Source organism: Amblyomma americanum, chromosome 1 (assembly GCF_052857255.1).
Source record: "Amblyomma americanum isolate KBUSLIRL-KWMA chromosome 1, ASM5285725v1, whole genome shotgun sequence".
NCBI classification, from domain to species: domain Eukaryota; kingdom Metazoa; phylum Arthropoda; class Arachnida; order Ixodida; family Ixodidae; genus Amblyomma; species Amblyomma americanum.
This window is the reverse complement of record NC_135497.1, coordinates 419,631,596-419,652,570: the sequence shown is the minus strand read 5'-3', so window position 1 is coordinate 419,652,570 and position 20,975 is coordinate 419,631,596. Positions and strand designations below refer to the sequence as shown.

The 20,975-nt window shown below is 46.9% G+C and overlaps 1 protein-coding gene across 1 annotated transcript in view; it reads right to left on the bottom strand.

Moving 5' to 3' along the window:
• LOC144124585 (putative transporter YutK) overlaps positions 1-20,975 on the bottom strand; it is an 82,308-nt gene that overhangs the window by 14,154 nt on the left and 47,179 nt on the right. The window contains exons 4-6 of the mRNA XM_077657366.1: positions 20,103-20,357; positions 16,456-16,617; positions 6,075-6,200 (exon numbers count right to left, since the gene is read on the bottom strand). Coding sequence (XP_077513492.1) covers positions 6,075-6,200; positions 16,456-16,617; positions 20,103-20,357 — 543 coding nt within the window. The remainder of the gene's footprint in view (positions 1-6,074; positions 6,201-16,455; positions 16,618-20,102; positions 20,358-20,975) is intronic.

Sequence of the window (20,975 nt, the reverse complement as noted above, 5' to 3'; positions counted from 1 at the left end):
ACGACTATTATGACCAGATAACAAATGTCATACATTTTTTAGGGCTGAAGCTGAAGAAGATATCTTGCAGCATTTAGCGGATGGTATAAAAAAACGAGATCGTTTCGCCTTCGAAGTTCGAACAGACCCGCTTTGGTCGCGGAGAGCACGCGCCTCGTAGTACACGTGAATATGCGAAGTGCACACCGCTGCGGGTTTGCGGCGAGTAACGCGAGCCGCGCTATCGGTGAGCGCGGCCCGCTCGCGCGTAGGTGCTTCACTCGCATGAAAGTGCTTCGCCAGCATAGTGGCTCGTCTACAGTTGTATATGAAATACTATTGGAGAAATTGCACTGTTTAAATTAAATACAACCGAGACATCACATCGGAAGCAACAGGGCATGAGTCTCTACCGGCCACAAGGGTCACGTACCACATGGTGCTGCTGCGACGCGGAATGTTTAAACACAGGGGCGCTCTGATCATCTCCAGATCAGCGTCTCACAAGCTCTTATGCTGTTGCCTACGTCTGTCATGGCGCTGGCAACAATGACTGAGTGCGACAGAACTACACCGAACTAGCTCACTTCGGCATGTGCCGCCCCGGCAGCGTTGAGAAAATCTTTTCGCACGGATACCTGTTCGACTACTCAACGTTGCCATGCTTACCTGCAGTGCACACCTCACTTAAGCACAAGAACTCTACATTTCGTCTATCCAGTGTCGGAAGTGTCGTGCTCTGCGGTGAAGAGGCGTTAAGAGACGACGACGCAAGTTGCGGCGCGAGATCTCAACTTCAAAAATTTTTTTTGCACTTTGAACAAAATTTTCTCTATAGTTAATTTCACAAATGAAAGACAATAAATTGCTCTACGTAACCCGCTGTTGTCCGTAATTTTATTTAGATCATCTGAGGGTGTAATTAACGAGAGTTTTTGCCTCGAAACTCACTTGTTGAAACTTTACTATTTATTTTTACCTCGATGTACGCAGTTTCGTTGCATGTAACGTTTGTGATAGGTATTAGGCATCTATAAATTAAATAAGTTGTTTCAGAATTTCCGTGAGCAATATTATATCTAAAGCAAAAAACGACAAAAATAGTACATTTTGCATACATTTGTTTGATTTTTAAAAACTTTTATGCCGTTTAAACCTGCATGCTCCGAACTATATCGAAAGCCAGAATCTGTGCAAATCTCAATGAAAAAAAAATTGTGAAGTGTTTTCTAAAAATTTGAATTTTTAATCCATTATTCAGCAGTGCCTGGTTTCTCGCCTGTCGTAAATATTCAAACTGCCCCCAATTCCCCATTAACTTTTTCGGCAAAATAATTCATGGGTTGATTACGAACATTAGGATAAGTTTCCGTTAATTTTTCGAACAAATTTAAGATGATCGAGCGCAACGCAACGTCTGGGACGTTTGGCGTGGAATGACCCAGAAATTAACAAATGTTTTGGCAATTTTTTTTTCTATTTTCAGCACCATGTGTCCCGTTTTAGAGGCGGAATGGCTCAGCAATTTCCGCCGCCCTTACAGATTACGTCTCCTCGCTTGACACCGTTGCTTATAGGAATTTCATTTCTCACTTTATGGAGGACTATGGTAGGTGTGCAGTCGTTACGGATATCTTCCAGTATATTCTTATAAGACTGTTCTACACCCTGATTGCACAATGCCTGCATGACTGGTAATGTTTCCACCGAGTCAAATGCGTTCTCGTAATAAGAGAAGGCTATATATAGGGATTGGTTATATTCTACACATTCCTCTATCACCCAATTGATAGCGTGAATATCTTCTATTGATGAGTATCATTCACGAAATCCTGCCTGATATCTTCGTTGATTGAAGTCTAAGTGTAGTTGATTGAAGGATGCCGCGATGGCGTAGAGGTAAAACACCCGCCTCGTGTGCAATACGATCGGGGCTCGAATTACGGTTCCGCGAAATTCTCCACAGGGTTTGAAAAAAAAATACTCTGTGTCTCGATGGAATTGAACAGCCAAGTCTGAGGTGCGGCCTGATCTCGGTGGCCAGAACCGACAGAACACTCCCTCACTTTGGCCACCCTTGTGTAGTACTCGACCACAACCTTCTCTGAACAAAGCACTTAACACCCGGCTCTCAGTCCCCAGCGGCTAAGGCGGCGGTCGGACCTGTGACGCAGCGGTGGGTGCTAAGAATCTCTGGCTCCGGACAAGCCGCCATTGGAAACTGAACCTGTCAACGTTTAACGCTCGAACCTTATCCAGTGAGGCTAGCGCAGCAGTGCTGTCGAGGAACTAGAGGGTATTAAATGGGATGTCATAGAGCTCTGTGAGATTAGGAGAAAAGATGAGACGTGTAAAGTACTAAAGGGCGGACACGTACTGAGCTACCGTGGATTAGCGGACAGACGAGAAATAGGTGTGGGTTTTCTCATCAATCAGGATACAGCTAGCAACAAAGGAGTTCTTTAGTATTAATGACAGGGTGGCAGCTGTCGTAATTAGGCTTCACAAGAGGTGCAAGCGCAAGGTGGTGCAGGCCTACGCACCTACACCTAGTCAGAATGACCCGGTCGTTGAAAGCTTCAATGAAGATGCCGGATCGGCAACGAACAAAGTAAAAATTCAGGGGGGCACTTTGTTTACGTAAAGTGCGGTGAGGCGAAAGCCTTTAGGGCGATGTTGCTGCTTGTGTCACTGATGTGTGGTTAAGATGATGATTAAGTACAAAACTGTTTGTGAGTCTTAAATGCTGGAGACACTGTAGGGCGTTTGGGAGGCATCCGTTTGATTGGACGCCTTTCCGCAAGCTCTCTGCAGCGTTCTTACGGTAGACAAAAGCTTTTGTGGGACTCTAAAAAAACGAAAAATGAAGTGAACTACATATGGGTTGGCTGGAAGTAGCGTAGTCGTTAGCACGTTCGATTGTGGAACGGAAGGATGGTGGTTTGAATCACGCTGTGCACAAGGATTTTTTTCTCATCGGGTTGATGTCATTTGATTGACAGCTATAGTGTTACAGTTTCCGCGGACGGCCAGACGGACGGACGGACGGACGATGGACAACGATGAGCCATTAAAGACTTTCGCCTTAAAATCATAGCCCACAGTTAATCTGAAAGTGGGCAATAAGCAGCCCGCAGAACAGGCGGTAGATGACTATGGGATCGGCTCTCGCAATAGCAGTGAGGAATAGAGTTCGCAGAAAGAAGTAACTTTCGGATCATGAATACCTCCTTCTGCAAACGCGAGAAGAGGAAGTAGACATGTAAGGGCCCTAGTGGTAAGACTAAAAATGAGATAGACTTCATACTATGCGCTCATCGTGCATGATATCGATATCCTCGGAAAGGTGCGTTGTGGCAACCAGATAAATTATGTCTCGAATTAGCTTAGACTTCAAGGGAGACTGGAAGGAACTAGTAAAATGGAAGCCCATTAACGAGTTAGGGGTAAACTGGAAAGTAGACAAATTCAGAACACCGCTGCCAAACAGATATTCGCCTTGAACCGAGGAAGACAATGTTAGTGTTCAAACAAGGAACGATAACCTCACAGCCGTTATTACGGAGCGCGCGGTAGAAGTGGGCGGTGGGATGGTTAGACAGGATGCCGGCAAGCTATCTCAGAAGACGGAAGATCTGTTGCCGCCACGGTGGCTCGGTGGTTATGGCGCTCGGCTGCTGACCCGAAAGACGCGGGTACGATCCCGGCCGTGGCGGGTGAATTTCGATGAAGGCGAAATTCTAAAGGCCCGTGAGCTGTGCGATGTCAGTGCACGTTAAAGAACCTCAGGTGGTCGAAATTTCCGGATCTCTTCACTACGGCGTCCCTCATAGCCTGAGTCGCTTTGGGACGTTAAACCCCCTAACGACAGAAAAGATGTGATTAAGAAACGCCAAAGTATGAATGCGTCTGACCCTAAAGACAGAATATAACTGGCTACATTAATCAATAAGTGCAAAGTAGCCGACATAAAGAAGTTTAATATGGAGAGAATCGAGGATGCCCTGAGGAACGGAGGTAGTCTAAATGCGGTGAAGAAGAAGTAGGCCTAGTCAAAGACCATACGTATTCATTTAGAGGCAAAGACGGCAATGCCATTAGCGATATGGCTGAGATAGTTAAATGAAGTGAAGAATTAAGCACAAATCTATACAGCAGCCAATGTAATAAGAACGTTAATGAGAGGAAGTAGGGCACAGCAACGGGACATTCCACCAGTAACGAAAGAGGAAGTAAAGAAAGATTTAGGAGCAATGCAAACGGAGAAAGCAGTTGCGGAAGATCAGGTAACAGCAGCTCTTTTGAAGGATGGAGGGGAGATTATGCTAGAAATACTCCACCCTGTATACGCAATGCATTATGACCTCGAGCGTACCAGAAGCTTGGACGAACGGTAACAGCATCTTAATTTATAAGAAAAGAGACGTGAAGGACTTGAAAAATTGCAGACCTATTAGCTTACTGCCCATTGCCTACAGGGTATTTACTAACGTAATCACAAATACAACAAGGACAACCTTAGACAACCAACGAAATGATCGTTTTACAGCAGTGGGTGTTAAAGGCGCATTCCTCGACTTCGTGGAGTTCTGTACTGTCCTCGCGTCTTCACTGCGCTGCACAAAAAATGAGCGCGAAGGGCGGAGAAAGGCGCAGCATGGGAAAAGATAAATGTAGTGGCGCGCCACCCCATAGCAAGGCGATATGAACAGGCGCAGCGCAATTGGCACCGACTTGCAGCTATACTGCCAGTTAGAGTGACGGCTCAGTACAACCACTGAAAGCGGATATACTGGCTTGTAAACTCGTTGGAGAAGTTTTCCACTGAATCGATTGGCAGCTATAGTGACTGCCTCGTGGCGCTACGTGGTGGGGCAAGATCGAAAGTGGCGAGCTTGGGCGAGCATGGCGAGTTGCGGAATACCGCAGCTCAAAAGATAGCGAGCTGTAGAATAAAGAGGTTGAGCCTCTACGGAAGTCTGAAAAGGAGCTTTACTATATGAGGATCATTTGGCGAATCTCACGCTCTCACTATTCCCATCCCAATTCCCACAATCCATTCCTTACAACATACGTCATATTCCTCAGGACCCATCCCAGCCCGTTACGTCCCAGGGTAGATCAGGGGAGTCTCCCTGGGCCCGCTCCTCCGACTGTGGGTCCCTGTAGTCGCTCTTCCCTATTGACTTCTTTCCACCTTCCGGTGGGAAGATCCCAACTGGCTCGTCATTTATATAATAAAATTGGGATTATAGACGCGATACGTCAGTGGTGCAGGCGAGGCCCAATTTTTTAAATTTATTTAAATGCCTCACACTACGTAATGCTAGTCTTTTTATTTTTGGGAGGCGTGAGGCCCGCCGTAATTATTATCCGTCTTGGTTTCTTAATTTTGAAAACACAGTTACCCTCGGCACTATAGCGCAACAAATTCTGGCTCCATAGCACAAAAGTAAATGCGTCTTCGAGAAGCACGCAGGAAAAGCAAGCACTCCAGAGCACACTCGTCAAAATAGCCAAAAGTTGTTCTGGTAGAGCGGCAACAGTAACTTAGATTTCGGAATTCCAAAAGTTGATATGGGTATTACTTACGGTGGGCTACATTTCTCTCAGAATGACTGTGGCGCCACAGTTCCTACTTGTCACGTGCGCCATGTTAGTCTTGGAAGCGTACTTCAATAGTCGGACGCCTATGGTGTGCGCTTCATTTCTTCGTCCTTCATGTTTTTTATGCTACCCGATCTGTGCCATCAATTGCCGATTTGCCCAAGTATCCACCCTTCTCAAGGAAGCAGGTGATCACTGAAAAGACCCTAGGCTGCGCAACAGGCTCCCGTAGGTGGGTTCGAGTGGCGTTAGCGACATGTTCATCACAGGGGCTTTCAGATAACAAATATGCGGCGGTTCATCTTTGTGGCACATTCGCATCGCGAGATTCGTCGTTAATATTCGCTGCGAGATTGTGCCAGTGCTTGGATTAAATACGGTTGCATTTTGTGCGTGGATGCTTTCGGATTGAAAGAAGTTACCTGCAACATCATAAAGAAAATAAGCTGCTATTTATGTGCAAACACAAAACGCATTCCGGCACTTACGCCTGCGTCCACGAGCTCGGGAACGACGTTGGCTGACCAGGTGGCGAAGCCGCAGGTCAGTGCGGTGAAAACTTCTGATGGTGTCATCACCGACATGTACGGGTGCGCCAAAAGCAGGGACTCGGCCTGCAATGGCAGATCGACGAGAGAGTTTTGATCACTTTGTCTTCCTTTGTGGTACGGAGGAAAGAAATGACCGCTTTACGTTATGAGACTGAAGCATAAACAGAGGAATTAGTTGCCAGGTATTACATGAGAAACGAGGAAAAGCTTCTCGATACTGCTTGATAGCTTCAAATGTATGGGTTCAACGTGACCAGCCAAGCAAAGCGGACATCATGTTTAACGAGTTTTTGCTGTAAAAATTATTGCCACTTTTGTGTCAAATATTACAAGTAACTGATCAAAGCACATTGCTAGGAGAGTTGTTCGCTCCCCGTTAATAAAGGCACTGCGGAATCAAGAGTTCAACGAAACAGTGCACGGGATAAGTGCAGACAAGCAACTGATTTTATCCGTAAAGAAACACACACCTATGTATTGTCACGTAGCGGTGACGGTAGTCCAGCAGTCAGGAAAAAATCGAAAAAACTTTCAAAAGAAACTCTTTATTGGAGCTGACTCGAGCCCTCAAAAAACTGACTGACTCGGCGGTCGTAGAACAGAATGCCCGCCGCTATCGGCCGTGCTCAATTTAAAGCTGACAGCGAACTTTCGAGATACGGCGCGCAAAGTAACCGCAACAGTGTCGAACCAAGTAGAATCGGTTCCGCCGGGCTACGATTATTCCAGGTAAACCTGGTCGCATCTTGCGACGCAGACATAGTGGCAAAGCCACGCAAGGACGGCACTGAACACAAATAAATAAACACTGCAAAGTTTTTTTGCAATATCTTTAAACTCGTGCCAGAAAGTCATGGTTCGTGCAATGCTTAGAAGATTCCTTTCTAATTTATACAGAACAATTGAAGGATTACTTACACAATGGTTTACTTTTATGCGTAAGGAAAAACGGTGTGTGTGTGTGTGTGTGTGTGTGTGTGTGTGGGAACAGTGTTGGTCAATTGGTCACTGCTGGTCAAAGCATTAATGTATGTCAGGGGCACCTGTTTGAAACAAGGGTGGGGCGGGAGGTCCCCATTCTCGGCATTTCTTGTTATTTATATTTATCAAACCAATTTGTCAAATTCATTTTCATTATCTATATATTAGCTATTTTTCCTTATATATGAATTGTACTGACTGAAAGTTTGAACAATTTTGAGTGCCGAACTTGTATCTTTACGTCTTCGCCCTGGATTTTAACCACCAATCTTCCGATCGCTCTTTGATAACGCGTACCGGTGATTCAGTCCCATTACCTTTGTTATCTATAAACCCCATTGGACTAAGGGAGAGTGACAGCGCCAGTATGGACATGTGGATGGGCACTGAAACATTACCCTAAAATATGTTCCACACTTTCTACGGATTTACCACCCACTGCTCATATGCCATCTTCGTGGATACGTTGCTCTTTGTGCCTTCGCGTTCAAGACACCCTGATCTCACTTCAAAGATTATTGCACTGCCTTTTTGAGTCATTATTGATCGATTTCTTCTTGATTTTATTTTCTATTTTCTCGACAGGTCAAGAGTGCACTTTTTTCCTATTCAGTTAAACCAGTTCTTAATCTCTGTGGTTTTGACACGGCGTTTAACGCTCATTATTTCTCCGTTCTGGTTTCCTGCACACTTACTGGATAGTTTTCTCATTCGTTTTCACCACAGTGAATCAACACCCTTTGCGTACAATTTTTTAAATACCTGAGCTGCCTACCTGTTCTTTTCCAATTTCTTCACAAGTTTTTCATGGAATATCACTCGTTAAGTTCGCGTGTCATCTGGTGGCGGCTTTTGCTGACAATTTTGTTTTTGTCTGGGATGGCGGGTAAGGCTTGCCTCGCATAGACCTGGGACAAGCACCGCAAAGCAGAGGTAATTAGACCCTGCTTTGTTTATTCGCAAAAGTTGCTGTTCTCTTGCCATTCATTTGGCCATTGTAAACATTCACGCCGGTAGGCGGATTTCATACCTGAGACGCACTTCACGGACGGAGTGGCACAGCGCTACACGCAGTCCGGAGCACTCTTCCCTGCATGTGCACGGTCCTGAGGCGTAGTGCGGCTAAATTTCACAATGATTGAAAACTACTAGTGGACCTCATCGATTAAGCACATTTTCTCGAAATAGGAAGATAGACACAAATAATATCTCCACCTCAGTTGAAATTGTGGCGAATCGTTACGGTATGCCGGTAGTTTTAATGATACAGCACTTAGAGCACGTTTACAGGTACTGCGGCGTTGGAATTGAGATTCTCTAAATGGGGGAAGGTCGGTGGGGGGGGGGGGTAGGGGGGGTGAAATTAAAGGGAAAGCGCAGCCCTATAACTGTCTCCTATAAGAAGGGAACACCGCAACGGTGCTGCGCAAGACAGTGGGATTCAAGATATATGTGAGAGGAGGGGGTGATGACAGGGGGAGGGGGAGGAGCACGGCGAAAGGAGCACGGCAAAGAGCGGCGCCAAAAGCACTAATTATCGCAAGGTGTCATGCGAGCACCCACCTCGCGTTAAGGCTACCGCATAAGCGGATGGCGGGGAAGGAATTTCTGCGCAATGGAAGAAGTAGGATGCTGCGAAGGGTTGGGGGCATGGAATGCCCGTAAAGAGACGCAAAGTCGACCCAAGGCGGGAAGGGCACGCAAGCAAAACAGCCTGACGGCAAAGAGAGCGGGAGGCCACGGGAAACGAGGCGCCCGATGAGGTGAAGCGGTGGCGGCAGAAGCGGATGAGTCCGAGGTGTCCCTGTCCATGAACACGACAACGCAGACTACCGCACATAGATTGCGAAGGCGTGTCAATGCACCCCGTGTGTGCCGACAAGTGCGGCCAACCCCCGGGAGCCCACGCCACCACGAGAAAACCCAGAATACGAGCCGACGGGCCGATCGCTCGAGTAGAGAATGCCTTAGAGGGCGGACGTAAGTTTTAAAAGGAAATGCGACAAGAGACGCGCAAAGAGAGAAATTAGCGGGCACGAAGTGCTCGCGAAGGGAGGGGGTCTGATGGACACGAAGGAAAAGCGGGCCGTTGAGGCGCGCCGAAAAGGGCGAGGTGTGAACACCCGCAGGGAATGCCTTGACGGCAGGAAAATTTGGCAGTACCGCATGGGCGGATGGCGGGCAGTGTAGTTGCGCGCAGTGAAGAAAGGGAGCGAGGAAGGCACGAAGAGAGGATGGCGCGGAAAGCGCGACGAGAGGAGTGGAGACGGCCCCGGGCGAAAAGAGCGCGCGAACAGAAGCGCAGCGCGGCGAAAGGACCGGGCGGGAAAGTGCAGCGAGGCGCCCGACGGAGCGAAGCGGTGGCGGCAGAAGCGGATGAGTCCGGGGGCCTCCCATCGCGAACGCGACAACGCAGACTACCGCCCTTAGATAGCGAAGTACGCGTGCACGCACCCCGTGTGTGCCGCCAACTGCGGCCAACCCTTGGGCGCACGCGCAACAACGAGAACGCCCGGAAAATGCGCCGAAAAGCGGACTGCCCACGTGATAGCCATAGAGGGGCAGAATGGAGATTAAACTGAATAAGAAGCCGTGAATGTGGAATGCGGGAAAAACCGCAATAAGCGGGCACAAGTAGCGCGCGAGGGAGAAAAGCGGGCCGGAGAGGCGCGCGGATAGGCGGAGTAGAATTTACTCGCAAAGGAGTGCCGTGAAGGCAGGAGAATGAGAGCGGGCCAAAATGGCGCGCGGGGAAGAGGATATTAGGAAGCCCCGAAGGACAAAGTTGCCATTGAGGCAGGAGGGGAAAGCAGGCACACGAGGTGCGTGCGAAAAAGTCACCGTTCGTCCAGGGTCCACAGGGAGATAATGTCCGAGCAGCAGACACACGCGGACACCGAACAGTGGTAATCCGTTCGAAGGAGGTGGGAAAGTCTGCTGGGTAAACCGCTGCAGTGCAGGCGCACAGGAGTTTAGCTGCTGTAGGACCGCAGAAGATGAGGCGCAGCAAGGTTTCCTTGGATGACGGTTGAGTAATCCATGGTAGCGGGCCGAAGTAGGGCGCGCGTAGTGGAAGCGAGGGCCTCGGAGGACGCCCACGGGCGAGAACAAAGGGCCTGGGTGAGAGACGCCGGCCGCCGGCGAGTGCTAGGTTTTCCATAAATTATGAGACAACATTGCTTATTATTTTTATGATCTTAATGTTTATCTGTGTGCTATTTTAGTTATTTCGTTACTTGGTCATTTGACGCTGTGGTCGGTAACACACCCCACGCTCAAACCTCGCTACGAACCACGCGCAGCGCGCGAAAAGAATAATTTTCAAGATGTACTTGGGGACTATGTTGGTCAGTTTTCGCCAGCTCACACTGATGTTAACAGGTTTTGCGTTCCAGCTTTCGCCACCCATGTTTCGCAGAAATGTGATTGTTCTCCCCGAAACCAAGACCCGTTTCACTTATCTTTGTGATGAAACCGTGAAAAAACAGGCACATTAATTACGAAGCAGCTAATTCACCAGTTTGAAACTCGGAGGACTTTCGTACAAATGCAGCCGTAGTATGTCGTTTGTGTCAGCCAATATCATGCTATGTCAATGTCAGCCAGTCTTGTACACACTTAAGTGTAGGTGGCTTTAAACTTCACGAAACTGAACTTCGCGTTAGCTTCTATTAAGGAGATACAGGTTATTCTGGGATATTTAACCTCCTCTAGACATGAATTTCTTTATTGAACTGTCTGTCAGGAGAAATTTGAAACTCAATGCATAAATAGTTAATATATATGCTGGTAATGGGGCTTGTCTTGGAAAAGGCCTGTTCGTTTAACGGGACACTGAGGAGAAATTGATGTTGCCTTGTACAGATAGAATGCCAGCTACTGATCACAAAAACGCCACTCTTACTGAAAACAAAGATCTTGTAAGGCAGAAAATAGCAAGAGCAAAAATACAGATATCGCCGCCACAGGCCAATTTCGCAAGTAGAAGCGTCTTAATGAAATAGGAGTAAAGACTCCACAGATCTGTGAAGCTGACAAAGGTGCATGAAGGTTACGTGTTTCATTGATATTGAAGTATAAAAGTATTGCTTGGAATCTGAACCTGGCATCGTTTAACGTACGAACCTTATATAGTGTGGCTGGCCTAGCAGTGATGCTCGAGGAACTAGCGGTCATTAAATGGGATGTCATAGGGCTTATTGAAGTTAGGAGGATAGGTGAGGCTTATACATTGCTAAAGGATGGGCACACACAACGCAGGGAGCTATAGAAAGAAAAATGATTGATGTAGCGTTAAGAAACCGGAAGCGGGCAGAGTGGTTGAGGGAACAAATGGGGGTTAATGACATCCTAGTTGAAATCAAGAGGACGAAATGGGCTTGGGCAGTGCATGTAATGAGAAGGCAAGATAACCGCTGGTTATTGAGGGTAACGGAGTGGATTCTAAGAGTAGGCAAGCGTAGCAGGGAGCGGCAGAAGGTTAGGTGGGCGGATGAGATTAAGAAGTTTGCAGGCATAGGCTGGGCGCCGCTGCCAAAGAACAGAATCAGTTGGAGAAACATGGGAGACGCCTTTGCCCTGGAGGTGTGTAGTCAGGCTGATGATTATGATGGTGAAGTTTTGTTTTTAAATAACTAGTGCACATTTATCACACGAGGAAGACGGAAATGAACAACTTCAATGTTGGAAGCCGAACAAAACCTGCGAATGGCGGCGCAACAGGCGGAGAGCTCAGTTTTGCTATGTTTTCGAGTGTTTCGTGGCTATGCGCTCTGCGTGCCCGCATGGTTTCGTTATGCACCTCGCTTTACAAAGGCGGAGCAGCAGAGGACCTCCAAGTTCCTCTATAAGTGCTGCTCGGATGAATTTCGTCCAACGGCGCGCAATAGTGACAAGGAAAAAGAGCTGTGTATAGCCAACGTTCAACGTGCCTCTACGTCATCAAACGCACCGCTCAGCGTATTCGTATCGTCACCGTACCAAGATGATAGGCTTCATAACCAGCCCTACGAAGACTTTTATTACATAATTTAAATATGCCCGCACGTACCAGTCGCTACACATCAGTCGTGACGGTGGCTCGGCGGTAGCAGGCACGCAGTCGACTTCTGGGCGCTAGGACTTTCTCGCCAAAGTCGCCGCCTGGGACCTCAAAACATCTCACTCTGGTGCGGTTGAGGTCTCTGAATGCAGGCCGCTGTTCTTTGCAAGACCTTCGTTGTCCAAATCGTGAACGGGATCCACCGTAACTTTGGTGAAAACGTAAACGAAGCGACGACGGCTGATAGAGGGCTTCAGCGTCCGGCCGGCAGTAGTTTTCATTTCGGCTGCTGCTGGGCGAGACCGCAGCGCTTGACGCCAGCAGTCACGAAGTCTTCGTTTCCATTTCCGCCGCTTTACGTCACTGTTGTGATATTTCGTTATAAGAGAGTCCTGAGTTCGAATGGTAGTGGCGGGAAAAAGGTTTTCGATTTCGAATCCAAATTTCTTAACAATAAATGCACCTTTCGCTGCCGGACAAGCGGCAACAAAGCCACAAAATGCTGAACTATTACATTTTACCAAGAAGTTTTGTAGCGTTATCTTCAGCGTCATTTTAAGTAGCGCTACAGAAGGCAAGTATCTTTTTCTACACATTTCTTCAAGTCCGCTCTCCATTACATTCTTCTATTCCGCTGAGTTCTTGCCATGCAAGTGTTCTGACTAACGTTTCAGTAAGTAGGTCTTCAATGATTGTTCTGTGAGCAAAGCTATTTGTATAATTGGTAATTGCAAGATGGAATATACAGTATTCATCATTAGGTGGTCTTGATGCAGCAGCTGTATTTTTTTCATGGAGCTCAGTGACAATGGATGCATAAAGCTCTCCTCTGTGAACTGCGTAGTCTTTGTTCTATTAAGACGAAAACTTTCAGAAGCAAAGTATTCTTATCCAAGGTCAGCTTTTTATTTGTCACTTATTCTTCTTTCCTAAGCTGTGTTTATGAGAGCTGGCGGTTTGGCAAGGTTATCACCTGAACTCCTGGCAGGCTAGGCTCCTTGGGTTCTTGTAAAGTACTTTTCACAAATAACACTACCAATGCTTCACTTTCTGGTTCTCTCCAAATTTGCAAGCTGTTTACATCTCTAGCGCTTGTTTATTTTGGTGAGCAGGTACGTCGTGGGCTCCTGATATTGTTCCTTTTTCACATAGTACTTTTATTTTTATGCGCAGGTTGCTAATAGTGGCTTTCGGGGCGTCGCCTAGCTGGCTGAAATAGTTCAATTTCTCGTGAGTACGGTATATAGCCTGCACTTTGATTGTTTCGCTTTGTTTTTCTATATATCTGCTACCAGGTTTGTTAAACTGTGCATCGTTACAAACAGTTCACCGTTGGGATTCATGTAATAAAAATCCTGAATATCCATAGAAAAGGCAGTGTTAGCTCCCAGTAAGCTGTCCTTTAGCACTTCTACCAAGTCTGCTTAGCTTCGGAGGGTGAACGGGTCCGCTGGCGTCAAGGTGCTCAGATTCGCCTTCCGTCACAATAGCTCTAAGTGGGCGTCCACCTTATGGGTCTTCCTTGTGAATAACTCCTGAAGCTGGTCGTTGCTGCACTTTTCCGCTGCCTTAGCTAAACATTCTTAGCTGCTCTGCTTTAACAATCTCACTGTGTTCGTTTTTGCTTATGCATGTTTCATCGAAGCTGGTTTGAAGTGTTTTTATATCGCTCTGTACGCTTTTTCACTGAAGCAATCCGTGCTCTGAACAACCAAATTCTCCTTCTTGTGTGACGGTAGCAAGCTTGTGAACCCACTTTGACGGAAATCGTAAAGCACCGGGCGAAAAATATCCTTCTTTCCTTTCTGTCACCGGTCATGAGTGCGCAGGAGACAATCTACGCCCACAGAAAGGCATCTGTCCTTTTTTCTGCAGTGGTGTTTTCGCTGCGACTGCCCGGACCTTTGCAAACAACTCATGCTTCTCGACATGCGAAGGTAGGCTGCGCAGTGGTCACTTTCTGAGAGGGGCGTCCTTGTCCGGTGGTAACGCAGTGCCATCATCATGAGGAGGCGCCATGTTTTTCTTTGGTAGGTGGGGTGTACCCTATGCAGTAAAACTCAGTCAGGCGTGCAGAAACGCGAGACAGATACTCAAAATCACGCATGTAGACCCAATCCTCGTGCTCTCCAATACTCATACACTTCAAACAGTCTTTTAGATGCCTCAACTGCCTTCAAAACTGCGACTTTACAATCCTGCAGATGCGCCTGCGATCATCAGATCAAGGCTTTATAGAACACCAAACAGTGCGCCGACTTCTTGTGACAGCGAAAAACATTTTCGGCAGAGTGAGAGGAAATGTTTCTTGCATTTTGTAAATGCGATGGCACACACATAAACGCCGGCACAATCTTGCCAAGCTTTTTAAAGTTGAACATGCACCATCGCACCCAAGAGCTAACATATTTGCACGCATTTTTCGCAGAGTATTTTTTACCGAGTGTTTGTAACATTTACAGACAGGCATTATTATGTACAAGGGTGAATTTTTCTGCGTAGTAGGGTCAGCGGGGGCGAACGCCTGAAACTGGATGTGCCCCTGTTATCATTAGCCGTATTTATTAAATTCTAACAATTCGTTTTTTTCACTACAATTAAGCGCATTAAGGTAATTGATAAGTGCAACTAGTCGTGTTCTGATTCGTCCTGAGTGTTGGAAAATATAATTTTCAGCAGTTCAGCGGTTGAGGGATGTTTTGCTTTTTGTCTGCATTGAACCAAAACCGGACGGCCCGAAAATCGCATGAAGTCACGTCCACAAACTCTCGGTGAGTGTCAACCTTGGTGGCGCATAGGGTCAGTGAAAGTTTCTATGGACACAGGGTCCGCTTTTGAGCTGTGTGCAGGGGCGTTTACGACTCCCAACCAGCTCAAAAGCTCTGGAAGGTGAGGAGCTCGTTCTCACCCTACATGACCACAGTAGCTTCATAGGCGCTGTAACAGGCCGACGATATTGCTCTACAGCACACCCTGTGGCTTGAGAACATTTAGGCAACCCTGTACGTGTCACGCATCCTGCTACTGTACGGCAGGGGTTCGAGCGGCTAGACTCGGCCCAGCGTTTCCTGCCGGCCCGCCCTGCAGCCACACTGAAGACACTAACACGCCTGTATGAGAGTAAAGAGGGAGGAAGCTGTCCTCTGGCGTTATCGCTTTTATAAAATGGATAGCGCTGGAGGACAGCTTAGTCCCTTCTTACTGTTTTCTGTTTAGAAGGCAGGGAGGTGATTAAGATGAGTTAAATATATTATTCCAGTTCAGCCCTTCGAATCACGATCCTCTAGTTGATTAGCGGAGCGGTGCAGCTGAAGACAACTGAAAAAATTAAACCTAGGCACCTTACCTTTGCTTGCGCAAAGGTAAGGTTAGGTGACTGTATTTAACGTTTAAATATAGAAAGCAAAATAATAGAACTTGGGCACTTAGTGGTGAGAGAAGCTAAAAGAAGATGCAAAGAAGCGAAGGTTATTAATATGTATTATCGCGGAGCAAACCTTTATCGCCACCAGAGAGCGTGCTAGAATGCCGCTCCCTTTGCCACCTGGTTTGCATGTTGACGATATCTGCGTGGGCGGAAGTACGTTTTTTTTTATCTCGCAAGCACACCAAAATAATTTTTCCTTCCCTGCTAGATATTTGACACAATGCTGGGAGGTGATGGCGGTGGTAGTGAGATGTTATTACAAATACCCCTAGTCCGCGGATGTAACAGGCCCGCGCTTTGTGAACTATTCAATATAGCACTTCTGACAATGGCAGATATTTACGTTGTTGGTTGAAGCGCACTTCCGTGCTTACTCGACTTGAGACATAGTAATTCACGCTATAACAAAACGAAAGGAAGGCTGCACTACTCGTGAACATTTTTTCTAACGGCTTTGCCGGTATTCGCAGCAAATTATACCGTTACGTTCCACTTTGTTGCTTTCACGTTACTTTGGTATGTATGACTCCCGCCTCCATGATGATCCACCTCATATAGAGAAATACAGAGACATCTTTCTCTAATCTACATTTTTAAGTAGCGCAACAGGAGCCCATCAACTAAGTGCTCCTCGTGATGCGGGAGTATAATATATCGTTTCTCAACAAGGCAAAGCACTTGCCTCATCCCGCGGGCCTCACCTCTCGTGCAATGCCTGTTATTTCTATTTTACGAATCACCATGTTTGCCTTACGGCAATCGTCACTCAAGGCGACCTGAGAAGAATGCTATCAGGAAGCAAATAACATTTGAAACCATCTGTTTAAATTATCGTTAACAATTGAAGCAAGCAGTGATGTTTCCCTTACCATTGGCACAAAGAAGTTGGACACGGAAGATATGGTTTCAGTCAAGGTAGTCCCAGAACAAAATCTAAGCATACGAAACACGCTGACGAAGCCGGTCCGCAGAGGGGAGCTACAGTGGACCACGTTGATCCAGAAAGCCACAAAGAAAAATCTGGGTAGAACCTGCACAGACAGCAAAAAGATTTAGGTTGCAGAATTCTTTGTCTGCTTTAGGCTTTGCTGATCCATAGTGAAATCCGCAACAGGGTTCAAGGTGCATACCGCAAGTACTTGCTACGAAGTTCCGTTGGCACACGACTGCAAGTATCTTCTACGCAAAGACCAAGACCCGGCTCATTCTAATCGTCCTGTCCTTCTTCCAGTAACATACTTTAAACTGACCTGATCATTTTATTTAGACGTTGACAAGTCCTGTCGTGGAAGCGTTGGCTAGCACCTTAACGTTTTCCACTGCCCTGTTCACTTTGGGCTGCACTTCATAAGTTCGTTCTTGCGCCCTTTCAAAACTGCGTCACGTTTCCATCTTCCTAGTTCTATCCGACTGCTGGTCGCAACAGTCGTGAGGCGGTCGCTGTTCACAAATGCAGAAAAAAAGTGTTTTGTGTGCGAAGGCACCCAATTTTCGGGGCCGCCATTTTGAGTCACAATGGAATACCACCCGCATGGGTGCTTCGGAGAAGAGGCTTAAAAAAAATTCTGCCAGTGGCGCAGTGAGGCGAAGCCTCACGTCCGAAGCAAGAAAGGCGGCGGGGCGTCGTCAGCACCCCGAACGATGGCACACATGCAGGCGCACTGCAGCTGATATTCCTCTATTTAGTGATATCCACTTTTCCTGCGTACTAAAAACTTAAGAAGAGGAAGGGGTTGGATCCAGAGCACGAACAGCGAAAATGCTTTGACTTGTTGCATGCAATGCCAAGGTGTGCGATTTGCGCAGAGTGGTTACTGTACTGTTGTTCGCCAAACTAGCAGGACACGAAGCGACAGAGAGATACAATGTACTTTATTCGAAATTCAAAGCAAAAGCATAAAAAGTAGAGCTTTTTGAAAATACCACAAAGTCTGATTGAATGAGCGCATGACCGAGTTCTCGGGTGGTCACTGTGACAATGGCTCCAGCAGCAACTCTCTCTACGGCAGTATGCCTCTCAATAGAGGCTGGTGACTCACCGTGAACACCCATTATGAATATTTCACATTACATTTGCCCGTCGACGGTATACTGGCTCGATGGTGCTTATATAGAAGGCGTATTTATTGTTTGTAGTCCTTGGGTTGCGTCGGGTTCGCCCGGGTTTCTTCAGGCCCATACTCAGAAGTAACACTTGTGAGGAATGATGTGGTCAGTAGACACCTCTGAGCGCACGTCATCATCATGTTGCTATGTCCGCTACGGTAGATATTAAGACGAACTCCAGCAGATGGGGCGGGTGACTCAACACAGCCTCGAATTGATTGAACAACGCCCGAAGGCGCAGCACGGGATGACGTCTCGGTCACGGGTTGTTAGTAGTCTAGCTACTTGCGTTGGGGGGTTAGCTAGTAATGCCACAACCCACGCTGGGGTCCGTGGTGGCTCTGAACCTGTTGCAGGACTCAGATCACCATCTGTGTATCAATCGCTTGCACCCTTCCAGAAGGTATTCATCACAAGCTTGTAAGCGTCATTCATCTTAACCGCACTGCGCAATCGGGGTGGGCATTAGCAGCGATTTTTGCCGGATGCTTGATCATAATAACAAAATATTGCTCCAGACTGCCACCGCCGTGCCGTTTCACGAGCGGCGTAGAACTCACCATATTAGCCAGTAGGACCTTCAGAAGCCCTACCGAAGACCCCTGGGGTCTGCAGTTGGCGTAATTACGATCTTTCAACGCGCCCGCAGGCCTCAGCGTTTCCCAAGGATGGCCCTAGCTTTTGGCCGGATGGGAGAGGGATGGAGATGAACCCAGGAAACGCTCTTGAGTGGAAGAAGAGCTCGCGATTAACAGGAACGTCGCTAGTCACATGGCTTTAGTCAGTGGAAACTTGCCTGCGGGTAATACTGGCCTAATACCGAGCCCAGTAGCCCATTCCTGAACTGCAATGGCTTATAAGCCCTCCTCTCAGTGTCTTCTATATTTGGACCTGTATAGGGCCCGCCAACACCCTATGTCAGGACCGGCTTGTGCAGGACATCGCTCGTGTGGCCTAGTGGTTTGAGCATCCGCCCCGCATGCGAGAGGTGCTGGGTTCGATCTCCTGAGCCCCCGAAAACAGCCACGACAACGGACCCAGCCTATATTCAGTGTTAGCGGCGCTTGAGTATACACGCCTTCGCTATAGCGTAGCAATGGATTGTTTTGACCATATAGGCCCGACATTTCAGTACAGTATGACACACTTTAACTGTTTAATGAGAGCTACTACACCACATACTGATGATTATACTGAACGACACGGATGAAGCTGCAGTGCATTAGCATAAAAAGATGAAGCTTCAAAAACGCGCCACTAAAGTAGAATTGTTAGAGAATTTGTAATTTAACATGAAAAATATGGGGAAGCCTCAGATTCAGGTGGAGGTCAACGAGCGCAGGAAATCGCGATGATAAAACAACAAACCCTAGAGAACACCTAATTTGATGAGCCATAATGAAATTTTAAGTTATTGTTATGACATAAGTCTTGCTCTAGCAGATTGGAAAGCCCAAAAGGCGATTCTAAAGGGTCAGTCATGCCCTAACCTCGAGTGCAAATCTGCTTTTCGGCGTGTAGATGGACTAAATGAATGCTAGAAGATAGCAACACAACTAATTTTTGCGAAGACCCTTTTCTCCACATATCATGTTGCTTTGAGAGCGCGTTGCTCGCAAAAAAAAAAAACCGGCACGTCCAAAATTAAAGGCAGCGAAATTTTAAAGGAATTTTTGTTGAGGAAACACAATTTTCGAAAGGCTTGTTGTTAGAGCGCTAATCTCGGTAGCAGGGAATGCGAAAACATGAAGGAAAGTATTATGTTACGCAGGCAGTTCTTGCAATCGTGCACAGATACATAGGCATACAGTTGGCACTGGTAAATGTACCATGGCGCTAACAGAGAACTTGAGTAATGATCAGAAATCTTCAACCAATCGTTTCAGTAACAAGCACACCCAATATGGAGGAATCCATAAATTCATTATGCGTATCTAGGACTCTCTAAAATTGGTCTCGAATGTTGGATACCTTGTGAGCTTCCTGGTGACAAGGCAAAACTAAAATTATGCAGGTTCAGAGCTGTATTCCTCCCGTGACCTGGAATACATAATTTCCTGAACCTTCTTTAATGCAGAGTGAATAGTTATGTGTGGCTGAGATTTTTTTAACCAATCATAAAACGAAGCTTTATCGAAAAGATACGAATACAAGGTTTTATGGTTGTTTGTGCACTTAGTCATTGCCGATGGGATTGTTCTCAAAGCCCGTCATTTCAAATGGTATTGTCTTGAGTTTGGCATCTAGGAATGAATTATCAATGTTCTCAGAATTCTCACCGCACTAATTTTATTCTTGGCCTATTCAATATAAATGACGATGTGAACTTTTCAGAGTACGGTTAGAAAGAATGTCATCGAGTTAATAAAAATAATTTTGACTTGGTCTGGCTTCACGTCCAGTAGCTCACCCGTAATAGGAACGGTGCCTCCACGTCTAAGACATCACGAAACTCGAAGCCTGTTCTCTGCAGCGGCGAGGTAATGTTGATGCCAACGGCGAAGCCGCCGAAGATGGCGTCGAGGCCCGAGGAGGACAGCTGTGCAGTGGCCCTCAGCTCCGAGCCCAAGCCGGTTAGGAAGGGGACTAAGGCCTTCCACTCGAGTAGGGCGACCGCGGACACGTACCAGAGGACAAAGCTGCGAGACACGTGCTTCACAGAGATCTGCGTCAGTGAGAACGTGGGGAAAAAACTCCACATCACGGTGCTGCTTCTTCCTTAACGTCTCAGGTGAGCTCCTGTTTATGGCAAGGCTCTTACGAAAACTTTTTTAGACAGAGTAAAGACTGTCCGCAGATTTTTGTCACTAAAGTCTTTAGATTTTCTACAGACGAGCCTTATAGACTAGTCTACAGAGACTAAAATCCTGTCGACGCTTTATACACAATGAAATATTTATGGCCACACACGTTTAGTATATTTTGTCTACGGACAGTCTTTAGACTATTAATAGGCAAAAGAAGCATCTATACGAAAGCAGCAAAGTGCATACGAAGCCTACAGAAAGTATGTAGACCTTTTTTGTAAGAGCGGACCGATCGCTTAAACACACCACTTCTTCGTAGTGCTCCAAGGTGCGTATGATCAAGTGAAATTTCCACCTTCTAAACTTAAACTGAAACCTGATACCGTGCAAATGCGTTGTCCTGCGTTTCGAAAGTTGTAAAATGTACGCAACTAAAACCGACCTGACGAGAGGATGTGTTGTCGGGCTAGCTGGTGCGCGCGCCAACTATCGCAAACAGCGCTGATAGGTGACGGTAGCAGTAAAGTTGCATGCCA